The 27,816-nt window shown below is 38.0% G+C and overlaps 1 protein-coding gene across 2 annotated transcripts; it reads left to right on the plus strand.

Annotated features, from left to right (window-relative positions):
- Positions 1-576: 576 nt before the first annotated feature.
- LOC134742356 (non-lysosomal glucosylceramidase) lies at positions 577-27,041 on the plus strand. 2 transcript variants are annotated; one of them, XM_063675435.1, is made up of 17 exons: positions 577-906; positions 1,042-1,130; positions 1,479-1,659; positions 3,425-3,587; positions 8,240-8,369; positions 9,885-10,184; positions 10,847-10,970; positions 12,160-12,285; positions 13,083-13,193; positions 13,725-13,839; positions 14,331-14,460; positions 22,291-22,432; positions 22,887-23,063; positions 23,928-24,146; positions 24,572-24,787; positions 25,223-25,449; positions 26,706-27,041. In XM_063675435.1, exons 1-17 carry the CDS (start codon positions 755-757, stop codon positions 26,939-26,941), a joined length of 2,838 nt encoding a protein of 945 aa, XP_063531505.1. In that variant the 5' UTR covers positions 577-754; the 3' UTR covers positions 26,942-27,041. The 2 variants fall into 2 exon arrangements, with proteins under 2 accessions (XP_063531505.1, XP_063531514.1); XM_063675444.1 differs by lacking the exon at positions 22,887-23,063 and having other exon boundaries at positions 584-906.
- Positions 27,042-27,816: the final 775 nt, after the last annotated feature.

Raw genomic sequence — 27,816 nt, forward strand, 5'->3', positions numbered from 1 at the left:
TACATATTTGCGAAGCATTTTTGCCCGACTTCTATGCTTTAGTCATTATTCTGAGGTTCATCTTATGACAATACTGAAAAAAACGAAAGAACTTGCGGATTGTTGTCTCACTCACTCATAGACAAAAAGTAATAACGTGTTGTGAATACGATATCTTTTACCAAGCTTTTATTTTTGCCCGGCTTCTTTGCTTTAGTCATTATTCTGAGATAAATATAATACTACCACAATGGTATCTTTTTAACATTGGCAACATGTGCGAGTCAGACACGGGATGGACACGGGGCTCTGGTTTGCTATCTCATGTAGACTGTTTTCTCTAGTCTGGTACGAACAGCTTTCTGGCTCGGTGATAAGGTTTAATTTAGTATGGCAAAAAAAGTGACAGCTTGCTCCGCCAGGTATAACTTCATGATACTATGATATGTCTATGATATTTGACAATATTTGACGTGGATTTGCAATATTTGGATTTGGCATTTTTGACAGACTTCAGTCAACCTGCTGGCTGAGCGACAGCCGAGGCCGCGCCAAGCGAGACTGCAAGACTTGAGACTGAACTGAGCCAGTGAGCCGTGTCCGCCAAGTTAGCAAGGGAATGGGAATCTCCTATTCTCCTAATTTTTTGAGTTATCTTGTGTACTACTGATAAGGTAGACGCGTCTTCTTGAATAGAATACAATCAACATTTGCCTAAGCTCTTGTTGTTCTGATTTTATAGAGAATAGCTAACTTCCAGTGATCTTTTTATAAAATGGAAATGGATACAATCGGCGATCAAGAAAAGGACCATGTGCCCAAATACGGCCTGAAATTGGCTTTAAATCATGAATATCCTTTGCAAAGCAAACAAATTATTATACCAAGTGCTAAGCAAATGTTTGATATGATGCCTCTTACGACTAGGTGAGTAAACTTTATTATTGTAATCAACATTTAAATTTTGTCGTAGACTAAGTCTATAGACTTAATTATTTTATTTATTGCTTTAGATCACTCAAGAAAATTAAAATATTTATGGTCACACTGGTTACATTACAGATATTTAAAGTATTATGTTGGTAAAAAAATAAGCAAGAAGAAACCCATTATGGATTATATTCACATGATATCTGCTCAAAGAATGTATGGTAAGTTTTGTTAAAAAGTGCAATTTTTTTTGTCAGAATTAGGTTAACCTTTAATTTTTTAGGGTTCCGTACCCAAAGATTGTCAGGCCCTATTACTAAGACTCCGCTGTCCGTCTGTCCATCCGTCTGTCTGTCACAAGACTGTATCTCATTAACCGTGATAGCTAGACAGTTGAAATTTTCACAGATGATGTATTTCTGTTGCTGCTATAACAACAAATACTAAAAAGTACGGAACCCTCGGTGCGCGAGTCCGACTCGCACTTGGCCGGTTTTTTTGATTATACTATGTTTCTAATTTTTGCATAAAAACACATTTAACCTTTTTTTTTAAATTACTTTTATCAGGCTGCCCAATAGGAGGTATTGGTGGTGGTACAATTGGAAGAGGGTACAAGGGAGAGTTTTGTCGCTTCCAGCTCTACCCCGGCATCTATGACCATATCACTGTGCCTGAATGCCAATTTATTGTCAATATAAGGAATGCTAGCAATGAAACCATATTTCAGTCGGTTTTATCTACTTACAAGTAAGTCAAATCTTTAGTATTAATTGATGTTGTTAATCTTATCTACTTATTACTTGACAGTGTGTCTATCCATTGCAGACATTTAAATGTAAAAGAGTAGTCCGGGAATGGTTACATACATTAAACTATGAGCAAACAGAGTTGTTATTACATTCTAATGCTACTTCATAAATATATATAAATTCAAATCAGCATATAAACATATTAAAGAGTAATCTGCATCTATCTACCTATCTTTATTGTACAGTCTCGCAAATGCATACAAACACACACACACACACACAATATAAATATAAGTTAACATTTACACATAACATAATTTAACATAACCTATTACTATCCTAATATTAAAACCTTCATGCTAATATATACTTAAATACTTATTTCCTCTGTACCTACTCTCAGCATTGCATTGAACTGTTATCTTAACTATAACTTTAGTTTAGTTTAATTATAATTCAATTTGTTACTTTCTGTACCTACATAATTAACTATTATTGTATTGGTTGCACCCTTAACTTGCTGTTGGAAGAGCAGGGTCTCCTGTCACAAGTATTGCAATACTTACTAGGAGGTCCCAACCCTTTCTCAAATTGTAACACAATGATTGTGACTAATAAACGATTTTTCATTTTCATTTTCATTTTCATATTACTTCTTTAGTGTTCCAACTGAAAAAACACTGAATAGCAATATGGCCATTTAACCATCCATTTAGCCAGCCATTTAACATCTTCATTAATTGTATAGTTTTAATGGTAACTAAATTGGTCCCATATTGGTCCCAAAGCGTATATGTTTAAATTGAATACAAGTACTAATTTAAAACTATAATAAGCAATAAAGTTAGACCAAGCTAAGTTGGTAGGGATTGATAGCACAGACTTAGCAAGTGTTAAGTAAACATCATAATTTCATAGAAGTTTGACATTTAAAATAACCATACAACGTTATCGTGGGAGCAACAATGATTTGACAGTAGTGATAGATTATGACAAATAAATAATAACAGAATTGTCATTCCTATTGAGTAATAAACGTTACTGTGTACCGTAAGGTCAGGGTACTTTAGCCCATACAAGGTTAACTAACTTCAAAACAGCTAATTTCATAATGTCGTTTTTAAGAATTTGTCAATTCAATGATAATGACTTGGGGGGCTAAAGTACCCCGACCCTACGGTACCTATGTGTTCAAAATGTACAAGAATCTAATTAAGATAAAATTTTGGTCATATCTATTAGTAAAATCACATAAAATACTTTAAGAAGTAAATTAAAAAAATTAAATACATTGGTAACTTATTTTTTAAGTTGACACATTGACTTATAGGTAGGTGTATACATAGTGAAATACGAGTTTTATCAACAAAAACTTCATGCGAGATATGAAGAATCTTAGAAGTTTAAAATGTGTAGGCAGAATATTCCACTTTTACAAAGCATATGTTCTTTACAAACATATGTATCTTTTACAAACAACGATGTATGAAGATAACACTTTTGCAGTCTGTGCCATCAAAATCGCTGCCCACTTAGCTTGGTCCTGCCTCAAGTCATCTTACATTACAGATATTGTATTTTTCCACGTTTATGACTCTGACTCTGACATTCTAATTAGTAATAGTAATGGCCTTTATTTCATGCATTTTTTTACACTCATTGTTTTTACAATTTAATATAATTATTCGCATGTCTCGTGTGCGGAAAAGGATTCCCACAGTTTTTCCCATTCTTTCCTACTCTGAGATTCTAATTATCTCTAGCAAACCAAAGAAAGCTCCATCATCATGGGAATGGAACTTAAACGGAGCAGATTGTCAGTACACAGCACTATATCCCCGAGCATGGACCACCTACAACCTCAGCAAGTATGGTGTTAAACTGGTGTGTCGACAAATATCTCCAGTGATACCACACAACTATAAAGTAAGTTGCTGTTTGCTTTATTAAATTGTAGTGGTTTTCATGCTACAGTTGTAGAAGAACTTTATTTGATTATTTTGATTTGTAACATGTCTGTCACTTAATCTTTTGGACGCCAATGACCGATATATACGCACCGTAGGTTCAACGTTAAAAACCGATTAATCGATCATAGACCACAGGGCAACATAGACCTACGTGCATATGCATAAAGTTCAATTTCAGTTTTGACACTTCGGTGACGTGGCGTCTGGATGACAGCTTTTGTGTTTGACACGGCGTCGAAAAGGTTAATCTATAATTGCAGGCAAACTATACTTCTTTGAGTAGAGCAAATAAATTGAAATGTGCCCAAACTCAATAGAGTTAAAAAAAATTGAAAATGGTACCCTATTTGTGACTTCATTTTTAAATATGTTCCCTTACACAAGTATACATAAAAAAACATAAAAACAAATGTACTTAATTACATATTTAAATGTATGAGCATTTAAATATTAGGCAGTAACAAAATGTAATAACCGAGAAAGAAGCAGTGCATCATGTTGTATCATATTGCTCCAATCATCTTAATTGGTTATGTGTTCTTACTCAATGTAAGTGCCCCACATACTAATTACTTTGGCCCCTCGCAATATCTGTATGAGGCAGGCTTTTAACTATTCAAATTCATTCAAATACAGATCTTTTTTTTAAATAGCTTGTAAATGTTATTATTTAAAACAGTTATTTGACAACAATCATGAAATTTAGTGGTGTATAGTGGACGACCGCTTCTCCATACAAACATAGTCCCCATTTTCCTCTCTGGATATTAACATTACAAACATGGTCCCCATTTTCCTCTCTGGATTTACATTATGGAAAATTTTCAATTTTTTTAGGGTTCCGTACCCAAAGGGTAAAAACGGGACCCTATTACTAAGACTCCGCTCTCCGGACGGTGTCTGTCTGTCCGTCTGTCACCAGGCTGTATCTCATGAACCGTGATAAACACAAAACAGAATAAAATAAATATTTAAGTGCGGCTCCCATACAACAAACGTGATCTTTTGCAGTTTTTTGCGTAATGGTACGGAACCCTTCGTGCGCGAGTCCGACTCGCACTTGGATGTTTTTTTCTTAAAATGCCAAACGAATGAAAACGAATAGCTGTGGTTAATTCACATCAAGATGTGTAAAAATATTCTCTATAATGTTAATGTCCAGAGAGGAAAATGGAGTTCTCCCGCGTTCGTTCACTTGAATTATTGATTTTATTCTGTAAAACATCCCAAACAAGTACTTTTTTATTGTGTTAAACTCTGTTTTAATTTGGTGCATGTAGTTTTATAGTGTTTTAAAATTTGACTAGTGAACCACAGAAATCATCAAGCAAGGGTACAGGGTCAGATAAAACCCAGAACAAATTCGGGATCGGGATTGTCTAACGCCCTGCCACTGCCATGACATAATACAAAATATATAATGTTGTAGGAATCTGTGCAATCTGGCAAAAGTATATGCCAAGGATATTTTGCAATCAAAGCTTCTTCTGTTTAAGTAGTTAATTAAAGCGTTAATAACCAATATTGTAGTAACACTGAGGTAGCTGTGTTTCATTTAACAAGTCTGTATGTTCTTGTGAATCAATTCAATTAGATTATTGTATACCTACATTCAGCACTGATTGCGTATGTGACACGGCTCCCCAAACGATGAGACACATGGTGTCCTGCCCAGCGAACCCGCACACATGTTCCGAGCAAGATCTACGGGACGCAACAGACAGGGCGTTAAGCGTCGCGTCGCTACCTTCTGGTCTCGCTTAATATGAAATACGAAACCATCGACACGAGAAGAAGTAAAATAAGCACTAATTAAAAAAAACCATAATGCTAAATATGCATATTCAAGATGATCAGAGTTGAATTAGCGGAAGCCGCTCGACCCCAATTTCAAACGAATACCGCAAATCGAATAAAAAAAATCTAAATGAAATTATTTTCAAAATTGCTTTCTTGGGGTTAGATAATAAGATATTACGTATCATTTGTGGTATATTGTACAAAGAAAAATCGATAGGGTATATCGTATCTGAAGGATACAATCTTGATATTTTGTGACAAAAACTAAACAAACTATACCAACTGATGAAAGGAGCAGTTAAAGGGTTAAATAGGTATTTCCCGTTCGATATATGGATATTACGTATCATTTTATGATTAATATGTATCGTATCTGCAGTATAGTTCCATAAGTCTCGTGAAATAAGTATTGAAGTAGAACTGTGTCACTTTATAAAATTGAAAAAAAAAATTGTTAATGATTTAGGAACGAAATTTTTTTAGGAACTGCGGGTCAAAAATTTTGTTTTTGCCTCTAGTATGTGTGTGCCAAACGGCTAACCTGTACATCGATTTGCGGTATTTTTATACGAACGGGTTAGACTAAATGTTTTACGTGTGATGCGAAAATATAAGGCCTCCGAGCTACTAAAAATTCACAAAATTAAAAATACATTTAAAAGCTATTTTTTTAAAGTAGGTATAGGTACGGAGATTTATACGTTTTTTAGGGTTCCGTACCTCAAAAGGAAAAAACGGAACCCTTATACCTAGAACTATGAAGTTTGGCAAGTAATATCTTCTTACACTACAAGTACAGGGAAAAATATGAAAACTAGAAATGTGTAAAAAATAAATATAATAAATAAAAGAGCCACAGTTGTACCTAGAAGGAGCCTCTACATACAGATAATACAACCCTAAGTACGGTTTTATTACATATCGATCGTAAAAATGGCCGGAAAAACAAATCAATTCGTATTTTCTTCCCAAAATTATTACTTATCTGTAATTTTTTACTGTATATCTAGTACCTAAATAAGGAAGATAAGATAATATTAATGGACGTTATTAAACGCTACAGGTTTGGCCGAGTGGTAACAAAGATAACATTCGTACCTACAAGTACCTACTGATGCAATTTTTAGAGCAATTTTCAATTTTGGAATCTCGCTTCCTCGGGTGTCAATATTGGCACGAGAGGTAAAACAGCAACTTTGCCCCCTTGTAAAACAATAGTTATTTGTGCAACAAGAGAGGAAAGTTGGTTTTTCTTGCGAGTGTTTATTTTGAGTCCCAAAAAAGCGAAAGATTCTACAATTGAATCACGAGCGAAGCGAGACACACAAGTTGCCTCTGGCACTGACAGCAGTTTGTTTATCACATCGTTACGTCATCAAGATCACGTGAAAGCTTGGAGCGTTTTTGCGCGAAATTTAAACATTAAACTAATTAAAGTCGATTTAAAAAATAAATTAATAAATAAAAATTTAAAATTTTTGTTGCAATAATTACGCGTCCATCTATAAAATGAAGACAGTTCTATAAAATTGTCAACATCCCTATCTCCAAATTAGTAAATAATTGTAAATTACTAAAACAAAATGTACATGGTAAATATCGGGCCTCTATTGTTTCCCATATAGTTTTAAATCATAATATTGTTTATCCACATTTTCGTTAGTCATAATTTGGTTTTTCTCAGAAACGCGTAACTTTTCAGGACTGCCATAAAACAAACCTAACCTAACCTATCTATAGGACCTAACCTGAGGAAAATCCTGAAAAATTAACGGTTTAAGAATTATGACTAATGATAATATGACAATCAGCAGTAGTAGTGTTTACTACTACTACAATCATTATATTATGACTTTTATTATAGGTACCATTAAATAAAACTAAAAGGTCGGCGGTTGCTTCGAAATTCGAAAAACTCGAAAAAGCCGGTTTTATCAAACCTAAACCCGGTTTTTAGAATTGTCTGTAAACCCGGTTTTTCCGGTTTTTTCGAATTCGGTGAAACCGGGTTTGTGACGCCTACGTAGCAAGTATAGGTAGGTACTTGCTCTTTCATTGTGAAATATACTTAGCCTAGCCATAAATTCTGTTACAAAGTAGTCTTAAGAGACTATATTTTAAATTTATTTTATATTATGTACCTAATAAAGGGACTAATAACGAATAAAAAATGCCTAATAATTATTCCATGTTACCAGCCCTTGCCTTAATACATGCCTTTTAAGGGGCAAGCGAAGAGGGCCTAATTTACGCACAATTTTTTGACCCACTGGATAGTTTTTTGTGTCTTAGAGAACAAGGCCTGCTCTACGCGATACAAAAAAAATAGTTTGTGACAGAAAAAAATTAAAACTATTGAAAATTCCCGATTGAGTTGGTGAAAAGCACATAAATACGCAAGAGATGACAAAATCGAATCATTTCTCTTTTTTTTTAATTCGTCATAAGATTGTCTATTTGATATATAAAATTTGTTTTAATAACTTATAATTTATAGTTGTTACGTGTAATCTACGTTATTTATGGCTAGACTAGGTATGCCAATGCCACGTTAAATATGTTAAGGTGACCATAAGTATTCTATACTTAATAAAACCTCATTGAGTTTGGGCTCTTTAGAATTGTTTTCATGAGAAGTAGATGTTTGTTAAAGAAAAACAAATTGTCTGCGATAAATGTGATAATGATAATGATATACCTATACCTAAGTATAGGTACCATATTTTAGGTATAAGTACCATTATTTTTATTTTGACAAAAGCTTGTTAGTCACAGTCAAGTAAACCAATAACGTTTTGTAAATTGCAGGACAGTAGCCTACCTTGTGCAGTATTCGTATTCACCGCGAGCAACGTGAGTGAAGAGCACCGACATGTTAGCATCACGCAAACCTGGACCGAAATACCGCTCAAGGCGAATAAGAAGAAGAAGCATTTAGGTCAGTATTGCACAATATGTTTATCAATATACCCCAGGCTCACATGCCGTGGCTAAATGCCGAGTCAAAGCTAGGAAGATGATGATGATGATGATGTTTATCGATATCTGTTTACTAAGAAATCTTGGTTAGGTGAACAATTACATATTTCCATAAAAAAATAACCTAGACTAAATCGATTTCTTGTCTTTGTAAGCCTTTTCTAATAACCAATAATAGTTTTTATAACCAAAATCATCTTTTGAGGGTGTGAAAAGTGCGGTGGAAGGGTGGAAGTTTGTATGGGGAATCGATAACCGCTGAACCGATTTAGATAAAATTTCAGGAGTATTAACTTTTGCACCTTTAAAAGATGATTTTTGAGATAAAAATCTTTTGTCCTGTCTCGGGACTCAAAATACCTGTATATCAAATTTCAATTAAATCGGTTCAGCGGTTTAAGCGTAAAGAAGTGATTAAAAAAAGGTATTTGTTTAAAGTTTATATGTTTTTACTTCAGAATGTGATACCATAAATAAATTTGGCACTCCCGATTTATACGAAAACGATACCAAACAGGCCTAGTAGCTTCACTGATGTAGAAGTCAAGATAAAATTGAGAGCCCCAAATACACTTTCAAGATAGGATATCCCGAAAACATTCAAGATATCGAAAAACTTGTAGCAAATTTAATCAGCATTCTAAGTAGTCATGTCGCTAAGACGCAAAGTTCCCAAGATATAAGTGAAAAGAAAAGCCGAAAGATAGGACCTTGTTACCCCCCTCTCCCCCCGGCTCAAAGGGTACGGCCGGGGACTTCTGATATGTTTACCTCCTAACTAGTCTATACAAAGTTGCGGAGTTAAAAAATGTTTTCCAAGCACTTCCCTCTATACTTCTTATTGCTTGGCCTAGTAACTAGGTAGGTAAGTACAATACAAACATATTTTTGTTCGAATTTTTGTAGGTATTTAAATATGTATGAAGTGACATATGCATGTTTATTTACCTACTAATAATAATAAAGCAGGTGTCAAATTAACTTATCATCAAATTAACGATATGGGTATATACTATATAATATATGGATATCCGATAACTACATCACTGATTTAGCTCAATATTAAGTAGATATTATAGTTAATATTATATCACAGTTGTTAAGTAGGCACGCTTATCTTATCACGTAATATTGGAATTTATGCCACGTGGCGTCTGGTGACCATCAAAGTTGTTTCTTAAATCGACTCTTCGACTCAAATAAATTAAGAAAATAACATTCTCAATCATCATTATTAACAAAGACTGCCATTGAAAAATTACAACAAAATCGAACGACAGAGCGATTCGAGCTATTTTCAATGTCATGTAGCTAATCGTGTATTTATCCCGTGATAAAGGTGACCATGAATTTTGGATTGTTTTAAGTAACCAAACCTGACGGAAATATTCCAAAATTTTTGGTTTCCTTAATCTCTAATCCTATCGTAAGTTCCCAACCACTTACATCTTGCATTATCTTTTAAAATTGACAGCAAAATTAGAAATGGAGAGGTATTCAGAAGAACAAACATGTGGCGTATCATTAGAGCAAAAAGTGGGTGAAACATCGTGTACCTTCACTGTGGCGAAGAAAAAAGACGAGAAGGAGACTATCCACGAGGGCTATTGTCTATGGAACGCGGCCAAAACGTCAAGCTACGTGTGGGAGTGCCTTAAGAAGCATGGCAAGCTCAGGCCGGACCCGAGTCTCACGCCACCGCCGCCAAAGGTCCCGGATAAGTCAGAAGGAAAAGTTGAAGAAAAGAAGGAAAAGCCTAAAAAGATTTATAAGTGTGAGTACTGGCCAATACATCGTATATCTTTTAATTATCGTTAGGCACAAGTTTTTATAAAAACGTTTTATTGAGACGGAAGACTAAACCCGATTGGCTTTTTCAAAAGAGCGGGTGTCAACCCTTGTAGTAACGATAGTAGGTAACGATTGCTCTCACGCACACATTAGACTTAATTTTTTTTCGAAAATGCATCTCGGATAGTCGGAATCTTTATTTAAATGCCCGAGAGCCGCGAGCCATTTGTATTATGTATGTGCATATTGCCAATCCTCACTTACGGTGCTCAAACGTGGTCCCTTACTGAGTTACAAAAGACCAAACTGAAGATTTGCCAAAGAGCCATGGAGCGCAACATGCTTCGGGTGAAAAGGATTGACCGGACAAAACAGGCATCGTCGACTGTGGGGTCAAAACCGCAAAGCTAAAGTGGGACTGGGCAGGCCATGTACGACATAATGTAAACGCCGGCATGGTCGGCCTAAGAGATGGCGGGACGACCTGGACGCATTTCTCAGCAACTGGACGGACACAACATGCTGCAGTTAATCGGGAAGATTGGAAGTCTAGGGGGAGGCCTTTGTCCAGCAGTGGGACATTTTATAGGCTCTTTAAATTATATATTATTTAATCAATATAATGACTAAGCGTATTTTTTATAGGCGATTCCATAGGACTAACGAGCGTCATATCCCTGGATCCAGGAGGGACGGGAGCGACGGAGTTCTGTCTCGCCTGGGACATGCCTATTATTAAATATAAGAAAGACAAGAAAATTCATAGAAGGTAATATTAAAACACGTTTTAAATTCGCAAAGCTTTGTTATTTATAAAATTATAAATGGCCGATGTAACGTCATTAAGGGACTTTAAAAAGCAGCATGATGCGAGGACATCAAGTATAACCAAAATCTCTTGTGTTGTGCAATCCAGGGGCCGATTACATAACAACTTGTAACTAATAATATTAGCGAAAGTCTCTTTCTAATTAAAGGAATTCGAAAGAGACTTTCGCTAATATTATTAGTTACAAGTTGTTATGCAATCGGCCCCTGTTATCATATGAAAAGATACATTAAAATATTATTCAATTATTCGGGTGGTTATGCTTTTGCTAAACTATTGTATATTCCTCCTACCCTTGTACCCTCTAATCCCATCTTACATGTACTTGCAAAAAAGAGGATACGTAATCGTAATTTGTATCTGTTCAAAAAAACCTTAAAACACGTCATTAATTATGATCTTCGCCAAAACACGTCCACCCCTGAATTCTTCCACTTGACTCCATCCAACGTAGAGCAGTTCGTATTGTTGGTGATCCCGATCTCACAGTCGGTTTGGAATCTCTTAGCCTTCGGAGGGACGTTGGCTCTCTGTGCCTGTTCTACCGTCTGTACAATGGGGAATGTTCTGAAGAACTTTTTGATTTGGTGCCACCGTCGCGTTTCTGCCACCGCACCTCCCGACAAAGAAACCAAGCTCATCCTCACTTTCTTGACACGTGGCAAACTAAGAACAAGCGGGCATCTCGATCGTTTTTGCCCAGAACGTGCAAATTGGGTGAGGTGTTTCCCTTGCGCTATGACAAGGGGTTCTTCAAGAAGCAGGTATTTAGGGTTCTCAGAGGTTGGCAACGCATAAGTGGCTCCTGCTTGCTTATGTCCATGGGCGGTGATGACTGCTTCCCATCAGGCGGCTCGTCTGCTTGTTTGCTTCCTATTACATCTACCTATATACAGATGTAGTGCATAATCTTTAACCATCATAATTTCACGGAAACTCCCGAACTTCAGTTAGTCTCAGTACGAAAAGTACCTACTGAGGTTGTCTGAAGTAGCATGACAAACACGAACGTTTCCGAGAAAATACGATGGCAAAGGATCATGCACTAGATCTATATCTTATTACCTTTTCACATTAGCTATAGGAGTTTGAATAATTTAATTGGATTATAGCAATGTTGTATCCACAGATATTACACAAAATACTTTGGCAGCGACGGCATAGCCGGCGCAAGCATCGCCGCCTACGCGCTTAACAATTATAAGAACTGGGAGAAGCAACTCACAGAGTGGCAGGATCCCATTCTCACTAATAGGTAATATAATATCATATTTACTGCGCAATTACTCTTTCTTATTTCAACGTTTTACTGCGTTATGAGTCCCCGGCAAGTTCGGCCAGTTTTCACCTTCCCCTACAAACGGAGTTTCGTTCTCATTTTAAAACTGTGTTGGATTGTAATGAAACTTTGCACATACAATGACATTGGGTATATCATATCTAGGTCTGTAATTAGTTAATAGCTCCAGTTTATAAAACAAACGAAATAGAGCAATAACAAGTTTTGTATAAAAACTTAAATTCGCTGTATTTTTTTAACTACGGTATCTGAAGCTACATAGACTAATTACAGAGATATACCTTATCCTATTGTAAGTACAAAGTTTCAGAGCAAACTAGCTACTCGTTTTAAAATGAGTGTAACTACGTTTTTATTGAGAACCGAGCTTGCCGGGGATCCTTATGTTTACAGACAAATTGACACAGTTGAGGAGTGTCTTTTCATAAGGGTTTATTTATCTATGAAAACTATACAAAAATAAGCCTTGTGAAAAGACACACAAGGCTTATTTTTGTATGCACTACACTACACTCCTCAGTTGTCATGATCGAAGCTAGCAAACTGATCACGACTTTTGGCCTAGGGCTTAGAGTGCATGTTCAAATATATGCAGATATTTTTCATGGTTAGGCTGAATCTGCTGTGGAGACTGAACTTGCAAATTAATCAAATTATGGGTCACGTCACGTCACGAAGTAAAATTTGCTAATTTGTTTGCTGTAAAAAAAACCCTCGCTTACTAAGTATGTAGTCTTGTTGTATGTTTTCAGTAATATACCAGACTGGTTAAAAGGTGCCTTAATGAACGAGCTTTACTATATCGCCGACGGCGGGACCATTTGGTTCGATGTTGCTGAGGAATTCCCCGAAGGCGATCCTAGGTGAGATTATCAACTTTATCCCGTTATGATAAGGATTAAATTTAAGTAAATTTTGTCGAGTGGCAAATACTTTTTGTGGACACGGGGCATTTTAATGACAAAAAAAACCGCCCAAGTGCGAGTCGGACTCGCGCACGAAGGGTTCCGTACCATTACGGAAAAAAACAGCAAAAAATCACGTTTGTTGTATGAGAGCCCCGTTTAAATATTTATATTATTCTGTTTTTAGTATTTGTTGTTATAGCGGCAACAGAAATACATCATCTGTGAAAATTTCAACTGTCTAGCTATCACGGTTCATGAGATGAGACAGACGGACGGACAGACGGTAAGCGGAGTCTTAGTAATAAGGTCCCGTTTTTACCCTTTGGGTACGGAACCCTAAAAAAGCATTTGGGTTTCTCTTGCAATGTCTTATCCCGGAATATGTTTGTTTTCATGCGTATACCACAGACGCATACGGTGGACTTTTTGGTGCTTTAAGTTAATCGTAGCAACGAGGTACTATATTTGTTTTTTTTTTTGTTTCAGACGCGACTTCGGTCTTTTTGGTTATTTAGAGGGGCACGAGTATAGAATGTATAATACGTATGACGTACACTTCTATGCGTCGTTCGCTTTAGCACAACTGTGGCCTAATTTACAAGTAAGCTATGGTATCTGTTTTATATATATTTAGATAAAAAAGAATAAAGAACCGTATGGAATCTCACCAAAAGATATTCTTTGAATAGGTACATACTGAAATGTGCTGATGCACATTGGTGAGTGTACCTAGAATTAAAATAGTTTGATGTTAGGTATACTATCCGCAGATCAAACTGAACTGACGACCTAGGTTCTCGTTTCCACTAGTATTGTCGTAGTAAGAAAGACAAAGATAGCAATACAACCCCAGCGGTCAGTTTGGTTTGTGGATAATATAGAATGTCTCTGTCATGTTACATACCGATCGACAAAAAATAGTAACTAACAGAAAGGTCAACGCCAGACATATTTCGTTTTCGTAAATGCGTTTCATTAATTTAGAACAGATATTCCCTAAATAAAGATTTCCTCTGAAACATGACAGTTGCTGTTGGATTACTAATTACTATCAATTTGAACCTGTTAATAGGTATGTTCATGTATTTACAGGTAGTATTGCAATATATGTTCCGCGACACCATAGCACTCGAGACGGAAAAGTGTAGGACGTCGCTATACGACGGTAAAACCGTCAAGTTCAAAATAAAGGATTCCATACCGCACGATTTGGGAGATCCAGGTAAGATTGTTAATTGTAAATTATCAAAATACGTATTACATTTTCCGTTTTAGGTACAGTCGCCATCAGATATATCGGAGCGGCCAAGGTGCTCACAAATATCTGAACACGCCTCTATTGTCAAGGCGCTATGTGCGTGTTCAGATATTTTTGAGTACCTCGGCCGCTCCGATATATCTGATGGCGACTGTACCTTAACATAAGCTTAAGAAGGGGCGTAAAGCCAGGATATTAGAATGGTACAAAAGATATGGCGCGCAGTGCGTAACGTGTGACGGAAGATTTGGTGATCGCGCGGGTTTTAACGTTTTACCGCATTAAATAAATAAATATTAGGGGACATCTTACACAGATCAACCTAGCCCCAAACTAAGCAAAGCTTGTATGGGTGCTAGGCGACGATATACATACTGATATAGATAAATACATACTTATATACATAGAAAACACCCATGACTCGGGAATAAATATTTGTGTTCATCAGTATTCATCACACAAATAAATGCCCTTACCGGGCTTCGAACCCACCACCATCGGCTTCACAGGCAGGGTCACTACCCACTAGGCCAGACTGGTCGTCAAATACTCTAAAAGTAAACTGCTTGTGAAATCCCCCGGCTGTGTCACTAGTATTTTTCAAACAGATTGGGTACGGTGACAGATATCATCTCAATACAATTTTGCGTTTTAAGGTTATAAATTGTATGGAAATGACAGCTGTCACCATACCTAAGCTATTAAAAAAAAAAAAATGTAAGGAATCTAATGGTACCATTGTTGGGTTTCGTGATTATTTTAAAGTATTTTGTGGTAACATTTATAAGACGCGCCAATTTGACATGATTACTGGCAACATTGGACATGCCGAGAGGTGGCGTGATCGAACGGGTTTTGAAAAAAAGTGACGAACGGTTGGCTGGCGGGTGGCGGGGCATTCTTGTCTTGACTTCGAGAGTGTGAACAACGATTTGTCTAATTATATCTAAAAGTGTATACCTAAGTGTAAGGCAGTTGAATAAAGTGTAGTTAAAGTAATTGAGTGTTTTATTGATTATCTGGTGGTGATATACAACATTTCAGAAATTGGGATAACCAACGCTAAATTGCGTAAGTACACGTCCATATCCTATACTTTTATTTCTTTTTCAAGTTATTCGTTTTAAATTCCGTTTGTGCCATCAAGTGATAACGTAAGAAAAGCGAACTATTAAAATAATTCCTTATTTAAATTAATATTTGAATAAGGAGGTAGCAATGGACAGGGCCGCTCCGTGGTAATCCTGTAAATTTTTTTTAAACATTTGATTATAATAAATAAATTAAATAAATAATCAATATGGGAACGATTAACGACGAACTATATAGGGTACTTTTAAATAATAAACGTCTGTAACGATTTTTCGGAGGGCTTGGTTAGGCCAGGGATCGGCAAACGTCAAACGCAGCAAGAACCGTTGACGTTTAAAGAGACTAATTTATTACGTATTAACTGCGCTTATATACAGTTCAGTAATTAGAATTCTACATCCTTAATCTACGCTGTACAAACATTATCTGACTTGGATCAGCGCGTGTGCTCACGAAAATCAAACTATTGTCACGCGCTGATAATATTTTGCTGACCGCCATAATAGATGTGTAGCAAAGCTTGTTTGTAAGTACTCTGAGTAGGTATTAGTTTTGTATGGCTTAACCGCAACCGCAATTGTACTGATGATGATGATGATGATGATGATGATGATGATGATGATGATGATGGTGATGATGATGATGATGATGATTCCTTTTATTAATCGTTTACGTCGCGTCATTAACATTATCACCTTGTGTTGGTTTAACCACTGTTGTGTCCTACCTAATGCTTATTATGTTTTGTTTTTGTTTGAGGTTTAAATCATGAGTGACATTGGCGGTGGAGAACCAAGCCACAAAAGGAGACGGTTGAAAACGCCATCCAGTCATAATGATGCTTCTCGGCGTACATCTCCAGTGCGATCTCCTCGTCGAGAGCGCACCCCCAGCCGGGTAGAAAGAAGAAGCCGCAGCCGTTCCCGTCGTCGAAGTGACACAGTACGCACCCGAAATAGTAGGTCGCACGGACGTGAACGTGAGTTGCTAGAGTTACGCGCTCAATTGGATACTTTGCAACACGAGTTACAAAAGGATCGCGATAGTAGGGCGCGATCGCGGCTGTCGAAGGACATACGGCGCTCATCTCGTAGATCTCGCAGTCGTCACAATGGCACCAAGTGCACTGATACTGATACCGTGAGGGCCGGTGCTACTCGTGATGGCGAGCAACAACAAAGAAGGTCAAGGAGTCGCAACTTCTCTACCGGTGATGTAGCACAAATAGTTTGTTCTATTAGAAATAATCTATCATCTCAACCGCATACATTAAACAAAGGCATAGACCATAAAAACATTCTTCCTAATTTTGATCCCTCTTCTAAAAGTCAACGTATTGTAGTATGGCTGAAAAAGGTCAATGAATGTGCGGCTGTATACGGATGGGATGATAAAACTACGATACATTTTGCCATGCAAAAGCTCCAAGGTTTGGCCAAAGTGTGGTACGAAAGTTTAGATACTATATTGTACTCATGGCCTGAATGGCAAGAGAAATTGATCAAAGCATTTCCGTGTGAGGAAAACTATGGCAAAATCTTGGAGGAAATGCTGAAGCGGAAGAGCAAATTTAACGAAGCAATAGAGGTCTACTATTATGAAAAATTGGCTCTCCTGCATCAGTGCGGCCTTAGTGGCAAGAAGGCTGTGGATTGTATAATTCACGGTATAACCGACAGAACAACAAAATCGAGCGCTGTGGCCGTGCGATGTTCCGACCCAGAACAACTATTGCAATTTTTGATCAGTAATAAAGAGTTAAGTAACTCAGATCGAGGACATATGAAAAACAAAAGTTGGTCTGACAATTCTAATGCTAATAATCAAGGTTCTAAGAGTAAGGCACAGCCGCAGGGCCCATTTTGTTTTAACTGTAAAGAGAAAGGTCATCACTTCTTACAATGCCCGAAACCACTACTTAAATGCCATCATTGTAACAAGGTCGGTCATAAACCTGAGGACTGTTTTAGTAGAAAGTCTGACAACAAGTCTACTAAAACCCCAGAGGTCAGGTCATTGTGTGCATCAGAGAAAGGTAACGCTAAATATTATAAAAATGCCCATATAAACGGTAAAGCGATGGAAGTTTTTGTTGACTTTGGCAGTGAACTTACCCTTGCTAAACAATCTTTTGTCTCTTCTTCGGGTATTGTATATGATCAGGTAGAGTCTCTAATGAAAGGGTTTGGAAACGGATTGGTGAAATCCATTGGTGAAATACGGCTCGATATCGACATTGATGGTGTTAAAGCTAACGTCCCCTGCAAGGTAGTGGAGGATAGTCTCCTTGACAGACCTGTTCTAGTTGGGCAGTCGTATACCGAGTTGCCTCAAATCATAGTTATCAAAGATTGTAAGAACTTACGTTTCATGGACATTGGAAATGAAATGCCACAGCCAGAACCAAATCGTTCTTCTATAATCAAAATTTCGATTGCCAATGATATCGAACTGTACGGTCCTGCGTCAATCAAAGCTGTCACGGAAGACGATTTTAGTGGAAGCATCGTGGTTAGGGAAAGTATAGTAGGCAAACCCGGACAGCAATTCCTTTTAACTGGGGGCCTTTATACTGTAAAGAAAGGTTTTGTTCATGTAGTCGTAACCCCATGTTGCTGCCCCTGTTTAATGATGGAAAATTTCACTGTATGTCGTGTCGAAAGAGTAGCTTTGGTGAACCGAATTACTGCGCAGTCCCCTACTATACTTGAGTGTGTAGATTCCAACCATATAACAGAGTCTCAACTTCGTATAGGAAACAATGTTGCTGAAGAGCACAGACATAGGCTTTTACAGTTATTAAACAAATATAAACATTGCTTCGCGTCTAGTTTAGAAGAGTTAGGATGCACAAACGTTACTCAAATGACTATTGAATTAAATGATCAACGTCCTATAGCATCTCGACCATATAGGCTGTCCCACCATGAAAGAGAGCAAGTTCGTAACATGGTTGATGAAATGCTGGCAGCTGGCATAATCCGAGAATCGGTATCGGAATATGCCAGTCCCATCATTCTTGTACGGAAACCCGATGGTAGTCTACGCATGTGCATTGATTACAGAAAGTTAAACTCGTCCACGATAAAGGAAAGATATCCAATGCCCATCATTGATGACGAAATTGCTCGCTTGTCTGGTCAGGCTTACTTTATAACATTAGACCTTGCCTCGGGATATTATCAAGTACCCATAGCAGAACAAAGCAAACACCTAACTTCGTTCGTTACACCCGACGGTCAGTTTGAATTTAATAGAATGCCATTCGGGCTGGCCAATGCACCGGCTGTCTTTCAGCGGATGATGAACCGCATTTTAGGCTCTGCTCGTTATACCAAGGCAACGGTGTATATCGATGATTTGTTAATATTTGGTAGGAATCCGGACGAATGCCTAGATAGACTAGAGGAGGTCCTACAAATGTTAGATGAAGCCGCGTTGACCCTAAATCTTTCTAAATGCAGCTTTCTTCGCGAGAAGATCGATTATTTAGGATATGAAATTAGTGCCGAGGGAGTCAAACCGGGAGAAAAGAAGATCCAGTCTGTGCAAAATTTTCCGCGTCCAAGCGATGTTCACAAGGTTAGGCAGTTTCTAGGTCTAGTTGGATTTTTTCGAAAATTTATTGGAGGTTTTGCCCAAATTGCGCATCCCCTTACAAAGCTATTAAAGAAGGACGCCGTTTGGGAATGGACGAGTGCACAGGAAGAGGCTTTTGAGACCCTGAAGGCTAGGTTGATTAGTAGGCCCATCTTAGCTATTTATGACCACACATCCGAGCTAGAACTACACACAGACGCCAGTAAGCACGGTATAGGAGGTATTTTGCTACAAAGGACTCCTGGCACTAATGATTTAAAGCCGATCGCCTATTACAGCCGCCAAACTTCACCCGAGGAAAAGAGTTTCCATTCATACGAATTGGAAACTTTAGCCGTTGTCTGTTCCTTAAAGAAGTTTCGTGTATATTTGCTCGGAAAGGACTTTAAAATCATGACTGACTGCAGCGCGTTGCGCTCCACATTCTCGAAGCGAGATTTAATACCACGTATTGCTCGTTGGTGGCTCATGCTACAAGAGTACAATTGTTGCATAGAGTACAGGGCTGGAATAAAAATGACACATGTCGATGCGCTCTCCCGTAACCCAGCTGCTGATCCTGTCCCTAATTTTGAGCCCTTCCCGTCGGTTATGAATATAACCAATGAGGATTGGTTACTTACGCTTCAATTAGGGGATTCAGAAATCACTAGGATACGTAATACTCTCATGAGTGAAGTTGACCCTACAGATCTGCAACATATTAGGGATAATTATGTCGTCAAAGACAACAAATTGTTTAGGTGCCTTAAAGGTGACAGAAATGACCTTCGGTGGGTGGTTCCCAAGGGCGCAAGGTGGCAGGTTTGCAAAATGAACCACGATGATATTGGTCATTTTGGTATTGAGAAAACGCTGGAAAAGGTTAAGAAACAGTATTGGTTTCCGAAAATGTCGCGGTTCATAAAAAAGTATGTTACTGCTTGCATTGAGTGCGCATATGCAAAGCAAACCAAAAACAATCAGGAAGGATTGTTACATCCCATTACAAAAATAGAAATTCCATTTCACACGCTGCATGCCGACCACCTTGGGCCCTTTGTAAAATCAAAGAGGGGAACCTTTACCAAATTTACATTCGTACGACCTGTGAGAAATACCAAGACCTTGAACTTCATTAGGGTTTTGAATGATATATTTTATACTTTTAAAGTTCCGGTTCGCTTAGTGACAGATCGGGGTAGTTGCTTTACTTCCCATTCCTTCCAACGGTATTGCGCTGAGAAGGGAATTAAACATATACTGAATGCGGTAGCTAGTCCACAGTCAAATGGACAAGTGGAGCGCTACAATCGCACCATTTTAAATTCCTTGACAGCGCTAAACCTAAACCAACATGAGAAGGACTGGGATAATGAAGTAGGGAAAATCCAATGGGGCATGAACAATACGGTAAATAAAACAACGGGAAGGATGCCCTCAGAAGTATTGTTTGGTACTTTTATGAGCGGTGATATTAACCCCGCGCTCGACGAGATCTCACAGTCAACACGCGAAACTAGCAATTTAGATTTGATTAGAAAGGAGGTCAAGGACAAGATTGATAGGGAGCAAATAAAACAAAAAGCTTACTACGATAAAGGTAGACGACCTGCTCGTTGTTACAATGAGGGTGACCTTGTTAAAATAACGAAAACTTCTTTTAACAACGATGGCAAAAGTAAGAAATTATTACCAGCATATGTAGGGCCATTTCGGGTATCAAAAGTGCTAGGAAATGACCGCTATAAAATAACGTCAGTACCGGGGTTCAGCAACATGAAAAAGGGATATAATTCCACTGTAGCCGCTGAACGTATGAAGCCCTGGGTTCATGTTGCTGCCCTTGAAATCCATGACGATACTGATACCGAAGAGGATACAGATACTCATTGATGAATTGTTGATATAATTTTGTGCTATAAGAGACTATTGTGGAATAATGTATAAGTATAATTATAAAGTTTATTAACCAGAACGTATGGTTAAAATGAGTTTTAATAAATCCTGAATGTAATAAGCATATTTTGTTAAATGGTTGTATTCTAACTATACCCAAAGAGTATATTTATATTTTTCTTCTACAGTGAGAACAGTTTGGCTCACTGGAGTAAATAAGAAAGTGAGAACAGGTTAGCTCACTCTAAATAGTAAGGTAAACAAGAAAGTGAGAACAGTTTAGCTCACTATTTATACAAATTATGAAACTGATTATTTAGTGTGTTGGGTATAACGAGACCAGGTTTGCTCATATATCAACACATAGTTAATATCAATGCACTGTGGGAACAGCTTTGCTCACATAATTATATATATTTTTTAAATATTTGTTCAAAAATACTTGGATGAATCAAGTTTTTTTTTTTTTTTTTTGTCTTAGTTGTAGCAAATGAATTATGTACTTTATTTAAATCCTGTCAGCCGATTGTTGGGTTTCACATGATGCGTGCATGGGGACATGCACGTTATCAGGATGGACGATTGTTGGGTTTCGTGATTATTTTAAAGTATTTTGTGGTAACATTTATAAAACGCGCCAATTTGACATGATTACTGGCAACATTGGACATGCCGAGAGGTGGCGTGATCGAACGGGTTTTGAAAAAAAAGTGACGAACGGTTGGCTGGCGGGTGGCGGGGCATTCTTGTCTTGACTTCGAGAGTGTGAACAACGATTTGTCTAATTATATCTAAAAGTGTATACCTAAGTGTAAGGCAGTTGAATAAAGTGTAGTTCAAGTAATTGAGTGTTTTATTGATTATCTGGTGGTGATATACAACACCATATTTTTTTCCCTATTACAAAGTTAATATTTTTTAATCTTTGATGTCTTGTATTTTTATTATTTCCTTAAATTTTTTAGGCTTCCAATTCATTGTGATGAATTGCTCATTTTCTATCTATTTAACTAGATTTAGTTATAAGATTCAACATGTGTCAACAACCCTATACAACCATTTCATTTACTTTTCAACGCTCAGCGTTACTCTATATAGTAGACAATATTCTATCGGTTATTAACAAATACATCCCTCGCTACGCATCCTCGCAAATCTCTGGTGGAAAAGCAGCCGTTAGAAGGTAAAAAGGCTGTAACAAAACTGATAAAATGATTTGTGCAGCGGACGTGCCGTTTTCGAACATCAACGCGTACAACATCCACGACGTGAGCGAGTGGCGCGACCTCAACATCAAGTTTGTTCTGCAAGTCGCCCGCGATCATCGCCTGCTGCGGGCCTACAGCGCACCCTTCAACACCGAAAGGTTCATTATGTACATGTATATACATGTTAATACATACATATTTTCATTTGTCATACATAACGATGGACCTTTAGTAAATGCCAGCTTTGGCCGACTACACGATGTTTCATTAATCTGAGTCAAGGACGAAATGGAACCCTCCATTTCCAAAAATCGAAATTCGTTATCTGACTCTATACCTCGAATATGCAGATGCGATAGAGAGGCAGATAACGGTTTTCGATTTTTCGACGTTGGCGGTAAGCCCTCCCGCACCGCAAAGTGAAACGCTTACAAAGAGTGCTCTCACGTTACAATTAAACTTTTTAAATTCTAAGCCTCGAGCACTACTATTGAGTTGCTTTATCTCTCTTTATCTTATATGTACATGCACCATCTAGCATTTGATGAGGTGATCCGTGAGCTAAGCTCTTGTACCGTGATATGTGATGGTGGTTGGCAACCCTCGGGCCAGGTACCGGTCGATGGCGTACATCGACGATGTGCGCTCGGGCACGGAGGACGACCTGTACGCGCGCGCCACGGGGCAGGCGGCCGGCGAGCCTGTCGCCGTCGCACAAGCCGTCGCACAAGCCGCGCCCGCCCCGCCCGCTCCTGCGAGACCCAAGCACATTCTCGACCTGCTCTACAGGTGGGCTAGCGGGTGGCCGGTGCTAAGTGGAATGGATAGGGTGCGGTTCGGACTTCGGTCGTTCTAGGAAAGCTTTTTGAATAGAACTAGTTTAATTGTAATGACTAAGTTCCTTTACGGATTGTCTTAGTTATTGACAGTGGCGTAACTATAGGGTGGCAAAGCAGGAAAAATGCTAAAGGCCGTGAGCTCAGGCCTCCATTGCCCCCCATTCGCCACGGGCCTCGGTTGGTATTTTTACGCCACTGGTTATTGGCCTCGCGTAAATGGTCTATACCCTCTAACATACTATATAAGACGAACGGACGGACAAGACGGCTATTACGAAACTATAACAGTGGCAATTTTAGGCTTTGCAACCCGGACATTTTGCTTGTATAATACATTCCTTTTTGTATCAATATTAGAGAAACATTAAACCTATGGCGGGTGACAGAGTACGAATTTGCACTCTTTATTAAGAAAATATCTAGTTTGCTAGCGCAAGTTACTTTTTGCAACTAATGCATTATTTTTTGGTCTATTATTATTTTAAATTTGAATAAATAATCGCAAATAAGTAACGAAACAGTATTAATTATTTAGTTTCATTTACGAATTATGTCCATCTCACTTAGCTTTTCCGGCATACCTACACATTTTTTTTAGTGCTACTAAAATATTTATTTATTCTATTTATTGTTACTTTCTAATTGCTTATGTAACGATTCACATTTCATTTATGGATTTATTTCAATCGCTTTTCATTTGCCAATACAATTCACACCTTCTAACAAAGCTATAAAGTTCACATCGATCTATAACACTGGCCATCTGCTACCAGCCAGTTTCACTGCCAGTTGAAGAGCGTAGTCCTCTGTCCAGGACCGTAGAGGAGCCCGAGGAGCTGGAAGAGCCGGAGGCCCCCGCCGAGCTCGGGGCGACGGTGTGGGACGCGCGGCAGTACGTCACGGACATGTACCCGGCGTGCGCCGCGCTCGTGCGGCGGGCGGTCGCGGCCTGGGACCAGGACGGAGATGGACTCATTGAGAATGGAGGGTTCCCTGATCAGACTTATGATGCTTGGGTCATGTCTGGACCTAGGTACGTTCGTTTATTTTGTATTTATATTTGAATATCCAAAGTGGCAATGGGTTAGAAGTTAGAATTAATTTGTTGTTGTTTGTTGTTAATTTGTTGTTGTTGTTGTTGTTATATTAAAGACTAAGAACAACCTTGTTGCATTAGAAAAAGATTAGATTTCAATTAATATAGCGTAGGTCTGTTTATAGTTGTTTAAGTGAACGAGTTATATATTTCGATCAATTATAGTTAAGTACCGTAATATTATTATCTTATCACCGAAATTTGCTTAAAAAAACATCGAAAATGGTTTCTATAGCCAATGAATTAGATTGGAGAACACTTTATTTCGTATGTAGTCGTATCATATCGGACTAGCTATCTACGGTTTTTTTTTTCTCTCTGTGAAGAACGCCTAGAAATGTTGTAATTTGCTTGTGGTGCAGCGCCTACTGCGGCGGGCTGTGGCTGGCCGCAGTGGCCGGCGTGCTCAGCATGGCCCGGACGCTCTCTCTAGAAGAGGACGCAGCAGAGTTCTGGAAGCTTCTCGAGCGGGCGAAGGCCGCCTTCGAGGAGAAGCTGTGGAACGGCTCCTACTACCGGTTCGACACGAGGCCGGCCAACGAACGAGTCGTCATGTCCGACCAACTTGCCGGACAATGGTAAATATTACCGTCGAATAAACTATTAATAAATCCCACATACTTTCATTGTCCTTATTTCAAATTTAAGATATACCTTCCGTCCCTTTTTAAATCCTTGATTCGATCCCTCGCTGTTGACGTGACGCATTGCAATAATTCAAATTCAAATTCAAAATTATTTATTTCGTGTAAGTTACACACATAGAAAAACAAGACAATAAACATTCAACATAATTACAACACATGAACACATGCATAATGCATAATGCTTCTCCACTCGTTCCAGTCTTCAGCTTGATGCTCATGGTCCCCTTGGTGGCTTACCATACTTGACCATCTCCACTTTACCGGTTATTACCTATTGGGTGTTCTAGATTATCACTCTCGAATAAGTCACTATATTACCGTTAATTAAGCCGCAACCGTGTTGTAACTTTTTTATCGCTATTTTAGGTTCCTCCGTGCTTCGGGCTCCACCGAGACAGTATTCCCCGAAGCGCACGTTCGAAAGGCACTGTCCTCCATCTACGAGAACAACGTGCTCAAGTTCATGGACGGCAAGATGGGCGCCGTGAATGGGTTCTCGCTGGACCGCGGCCGCGCCGACGCCACCGCGCTGCAGAGCGGAGAGGTGTGGGTCGGAGTGGTGTCTGGCCTGGCCGCCACCATGATCTACGAAGGTATCCTATACAGTGGAATCCGTTTATTATGAAGTGACTCCGCTTATTCTGACCAACCGCTTACTATGACGTAATTACTGTGCGAAGTTTGGTTTTCATATGTCCGGTTATACTGACACATCCGTTGGTTTTCGTGGCCGTCCCCACATCTTTCCCTGCGAGGACGTTTGGGGAGTGCGTGGCGTGTAAGTTGTTTTAGTTTTGATTCTCAGTGACATGTTAATAATTGTTACAAGGTTAATAAAAATCATCTCTCACAAAGGAATATGAGATTAACTTGAAAAAATTAACAAAATTAAGAAGTTAATTAACTATGCTTTATATGACATTCGCTTAGTATGACGTATTTGTCACTTTCCTTCGATGTCATTATAAGCGGATTCTACTGTACTTTCTACAACATCTTCTTGTTCTTCCTCCTCGCGCTTGCCCGTGTTGATGCGTCGATGACTCCTCCGGGTCGTTTAACATAGTTATTCATATTCATATCTCATTTTGAGATAGATTTAATATTCTTATATTATACAAATAAATAATAAACATGCCAGACCATTTGTAAGTTGTATTGCATCAGGGCCCTATCACATAAAAAATTACAAGTGTGCAAGTCGACAATATTGTTACGTTGTAGCTAATGTGTTACATGCACAATTATTACATACAATTATCAGATCTACGAGTTTACAATCTACAAAAAATTCACACAACGAGTAACACATAACATGGTGTTGATGTCAAATGTAGAAGATTTATTACTACATAATATTGTCTTTGGTTACCGCGATAGTTACTCGTGAAATAAAACTATGAAAACGGATTATATCGCTTATAATGAATTTATAATATTTACATCCCGACGTTTCGAACCCTTTACAGCGTTTGTGGTCAACGGCTGACTGAGGAAAAGCTACAAAGTGCAAAAACACCCACATACAAAAATAATTAACCATTATAAACTTTAAGGCTATTTGTACATGCAAAATGGGTTCAAAACGTCGGGATGTATTATAAATTCAATATACGCAATATAATCCGTTTTCATAGTTTTATTTATTACTATAATTTACATATTTGTTAATAATACAAATTTGTTGCTTATTTTGTGATGCAGGTACACAAACTTGTTAAATCTACAATCTTGTAACTTGTCACTTGTAAATTGTAATTGTAACTTTTAGGGCCCAGGTGGTCTACCAATGCTCATTTAAACGTGCTGCAGTAACTATAGAACCTTAACAATTTATTTTATGTCTCAGGTATGCACGAAGAGGCGTTCAAAACGGCCGGTGGTCTCTATAACACGCTGACTCAAATGGGGCTCTCGTTCGAAACCCCGGAGGCTCTCTACGAGAACGGCAACCATCGCTCCATCGCCTACATGCGGCCCCTGGCCATATGGGGTATGTACCAAGCCATAATAACCACACCCCCGGTCCATACTCCTATGGCCAACGGACAAGTTGCCAAAGAGAATCATGTCAATGGATTATAGTCAAAAATATGTTTCCGAAACAAGGTTGTGTTGGTTCACAAATTTATAATGTACGTATTGAAGTTGGGTTTGTTTAGGTGACGTTTTGTATATGGGAGTTCATTATCACAACAAAGGATTAAAGAAGAGAAGAATGCCAATTACTGAATGATAAAATAAATTCACAATGAAACCTAATTGACGGAAGTGATAAAATAAAGTTAGGGACTGAATTAAAAAAAAAAACAGTATTCGAATTGGATATTTTAGTGACATTAGATGCCTTGGTCCTTTGCTGTTTTAGCCGCTCCCTAGTCTGTTTGTCGTGTTGTTAAATATATGTGTATGCGGGAAGTGTAACAATTGTTATTATTAATTAACGAGTTTGTACGATTTGATACGGATGACTTTTGAATTCATTCATGAGAATATTTGAGTTTCTTCTTAACGAAAATCAATTAAGTTTTTTGTGCAATACTTTATTTTCTGGTTCGCTTCACTTCACTTTAAATTTAAAATCACAACATATTTATGGCGTACAGTATTGACATTAAAACCTTGTATACTTCATTAATTTAAAAGTTTGACCGAAATAAAATACAACTGTCTTAAATTATACATGACAATGTTTTGAATGTATTTTAACAGCGGATTATAAATAATATAATTTATACCTAAATAAGTCAATATAATTTTGCAACCAATTGCTCCCCAAGCTCCATTTTTAAATCACTACGTAGATTTAAGTAGCTAAAGAGTCGACCGTATATACTGATCGAGTGCATTCTGCTAAATTCAATTATTTAAATAGTGTCTATGTAGATACCTACACACTACGTATGTGTAATATTTATATTATATTTTTGGTGAAACGATATTCTTACAATTTGCTTTAT

This window comes from Cydia strobilella, chromosome 1, assembly GCF_947568885.1.
Source record: "Cydia strobilella chromosome 1, ilCydStro3.1, whole genome shotgun sequence".
Taxonomy (NCBI): Eukaryota; Metazoa; Arthropoda; class Insecta; order Lepidoptera; family Tortricidae; genus Cydia; species Cydia strobilella.

Excerpts from the sequence above, each read along its gene's own strand:
- LOC134742356 (XM_063675435.1), top strand. The coding sequence starts at position 755 with ATGGAAATGGATACAATCGGCGATCAAGAAAAGGACCATGTGCCCAAA. Across the intron at positions 10,971-12,159 it reads GACAAGAAAATTCATAGAAG|ATATTACACAAAATACTTTG; the intron begins GTAATATTAAAA and ends TTGTATCCACAG. Across the intron at positions 13,194-13,724 it reads TTCCCCGAAGGCGATCCTAG|ACGCGACTTCGGTCTTTTTG; the intron begins GTGAGATTATCA and ends TTTTTGTTTCAG.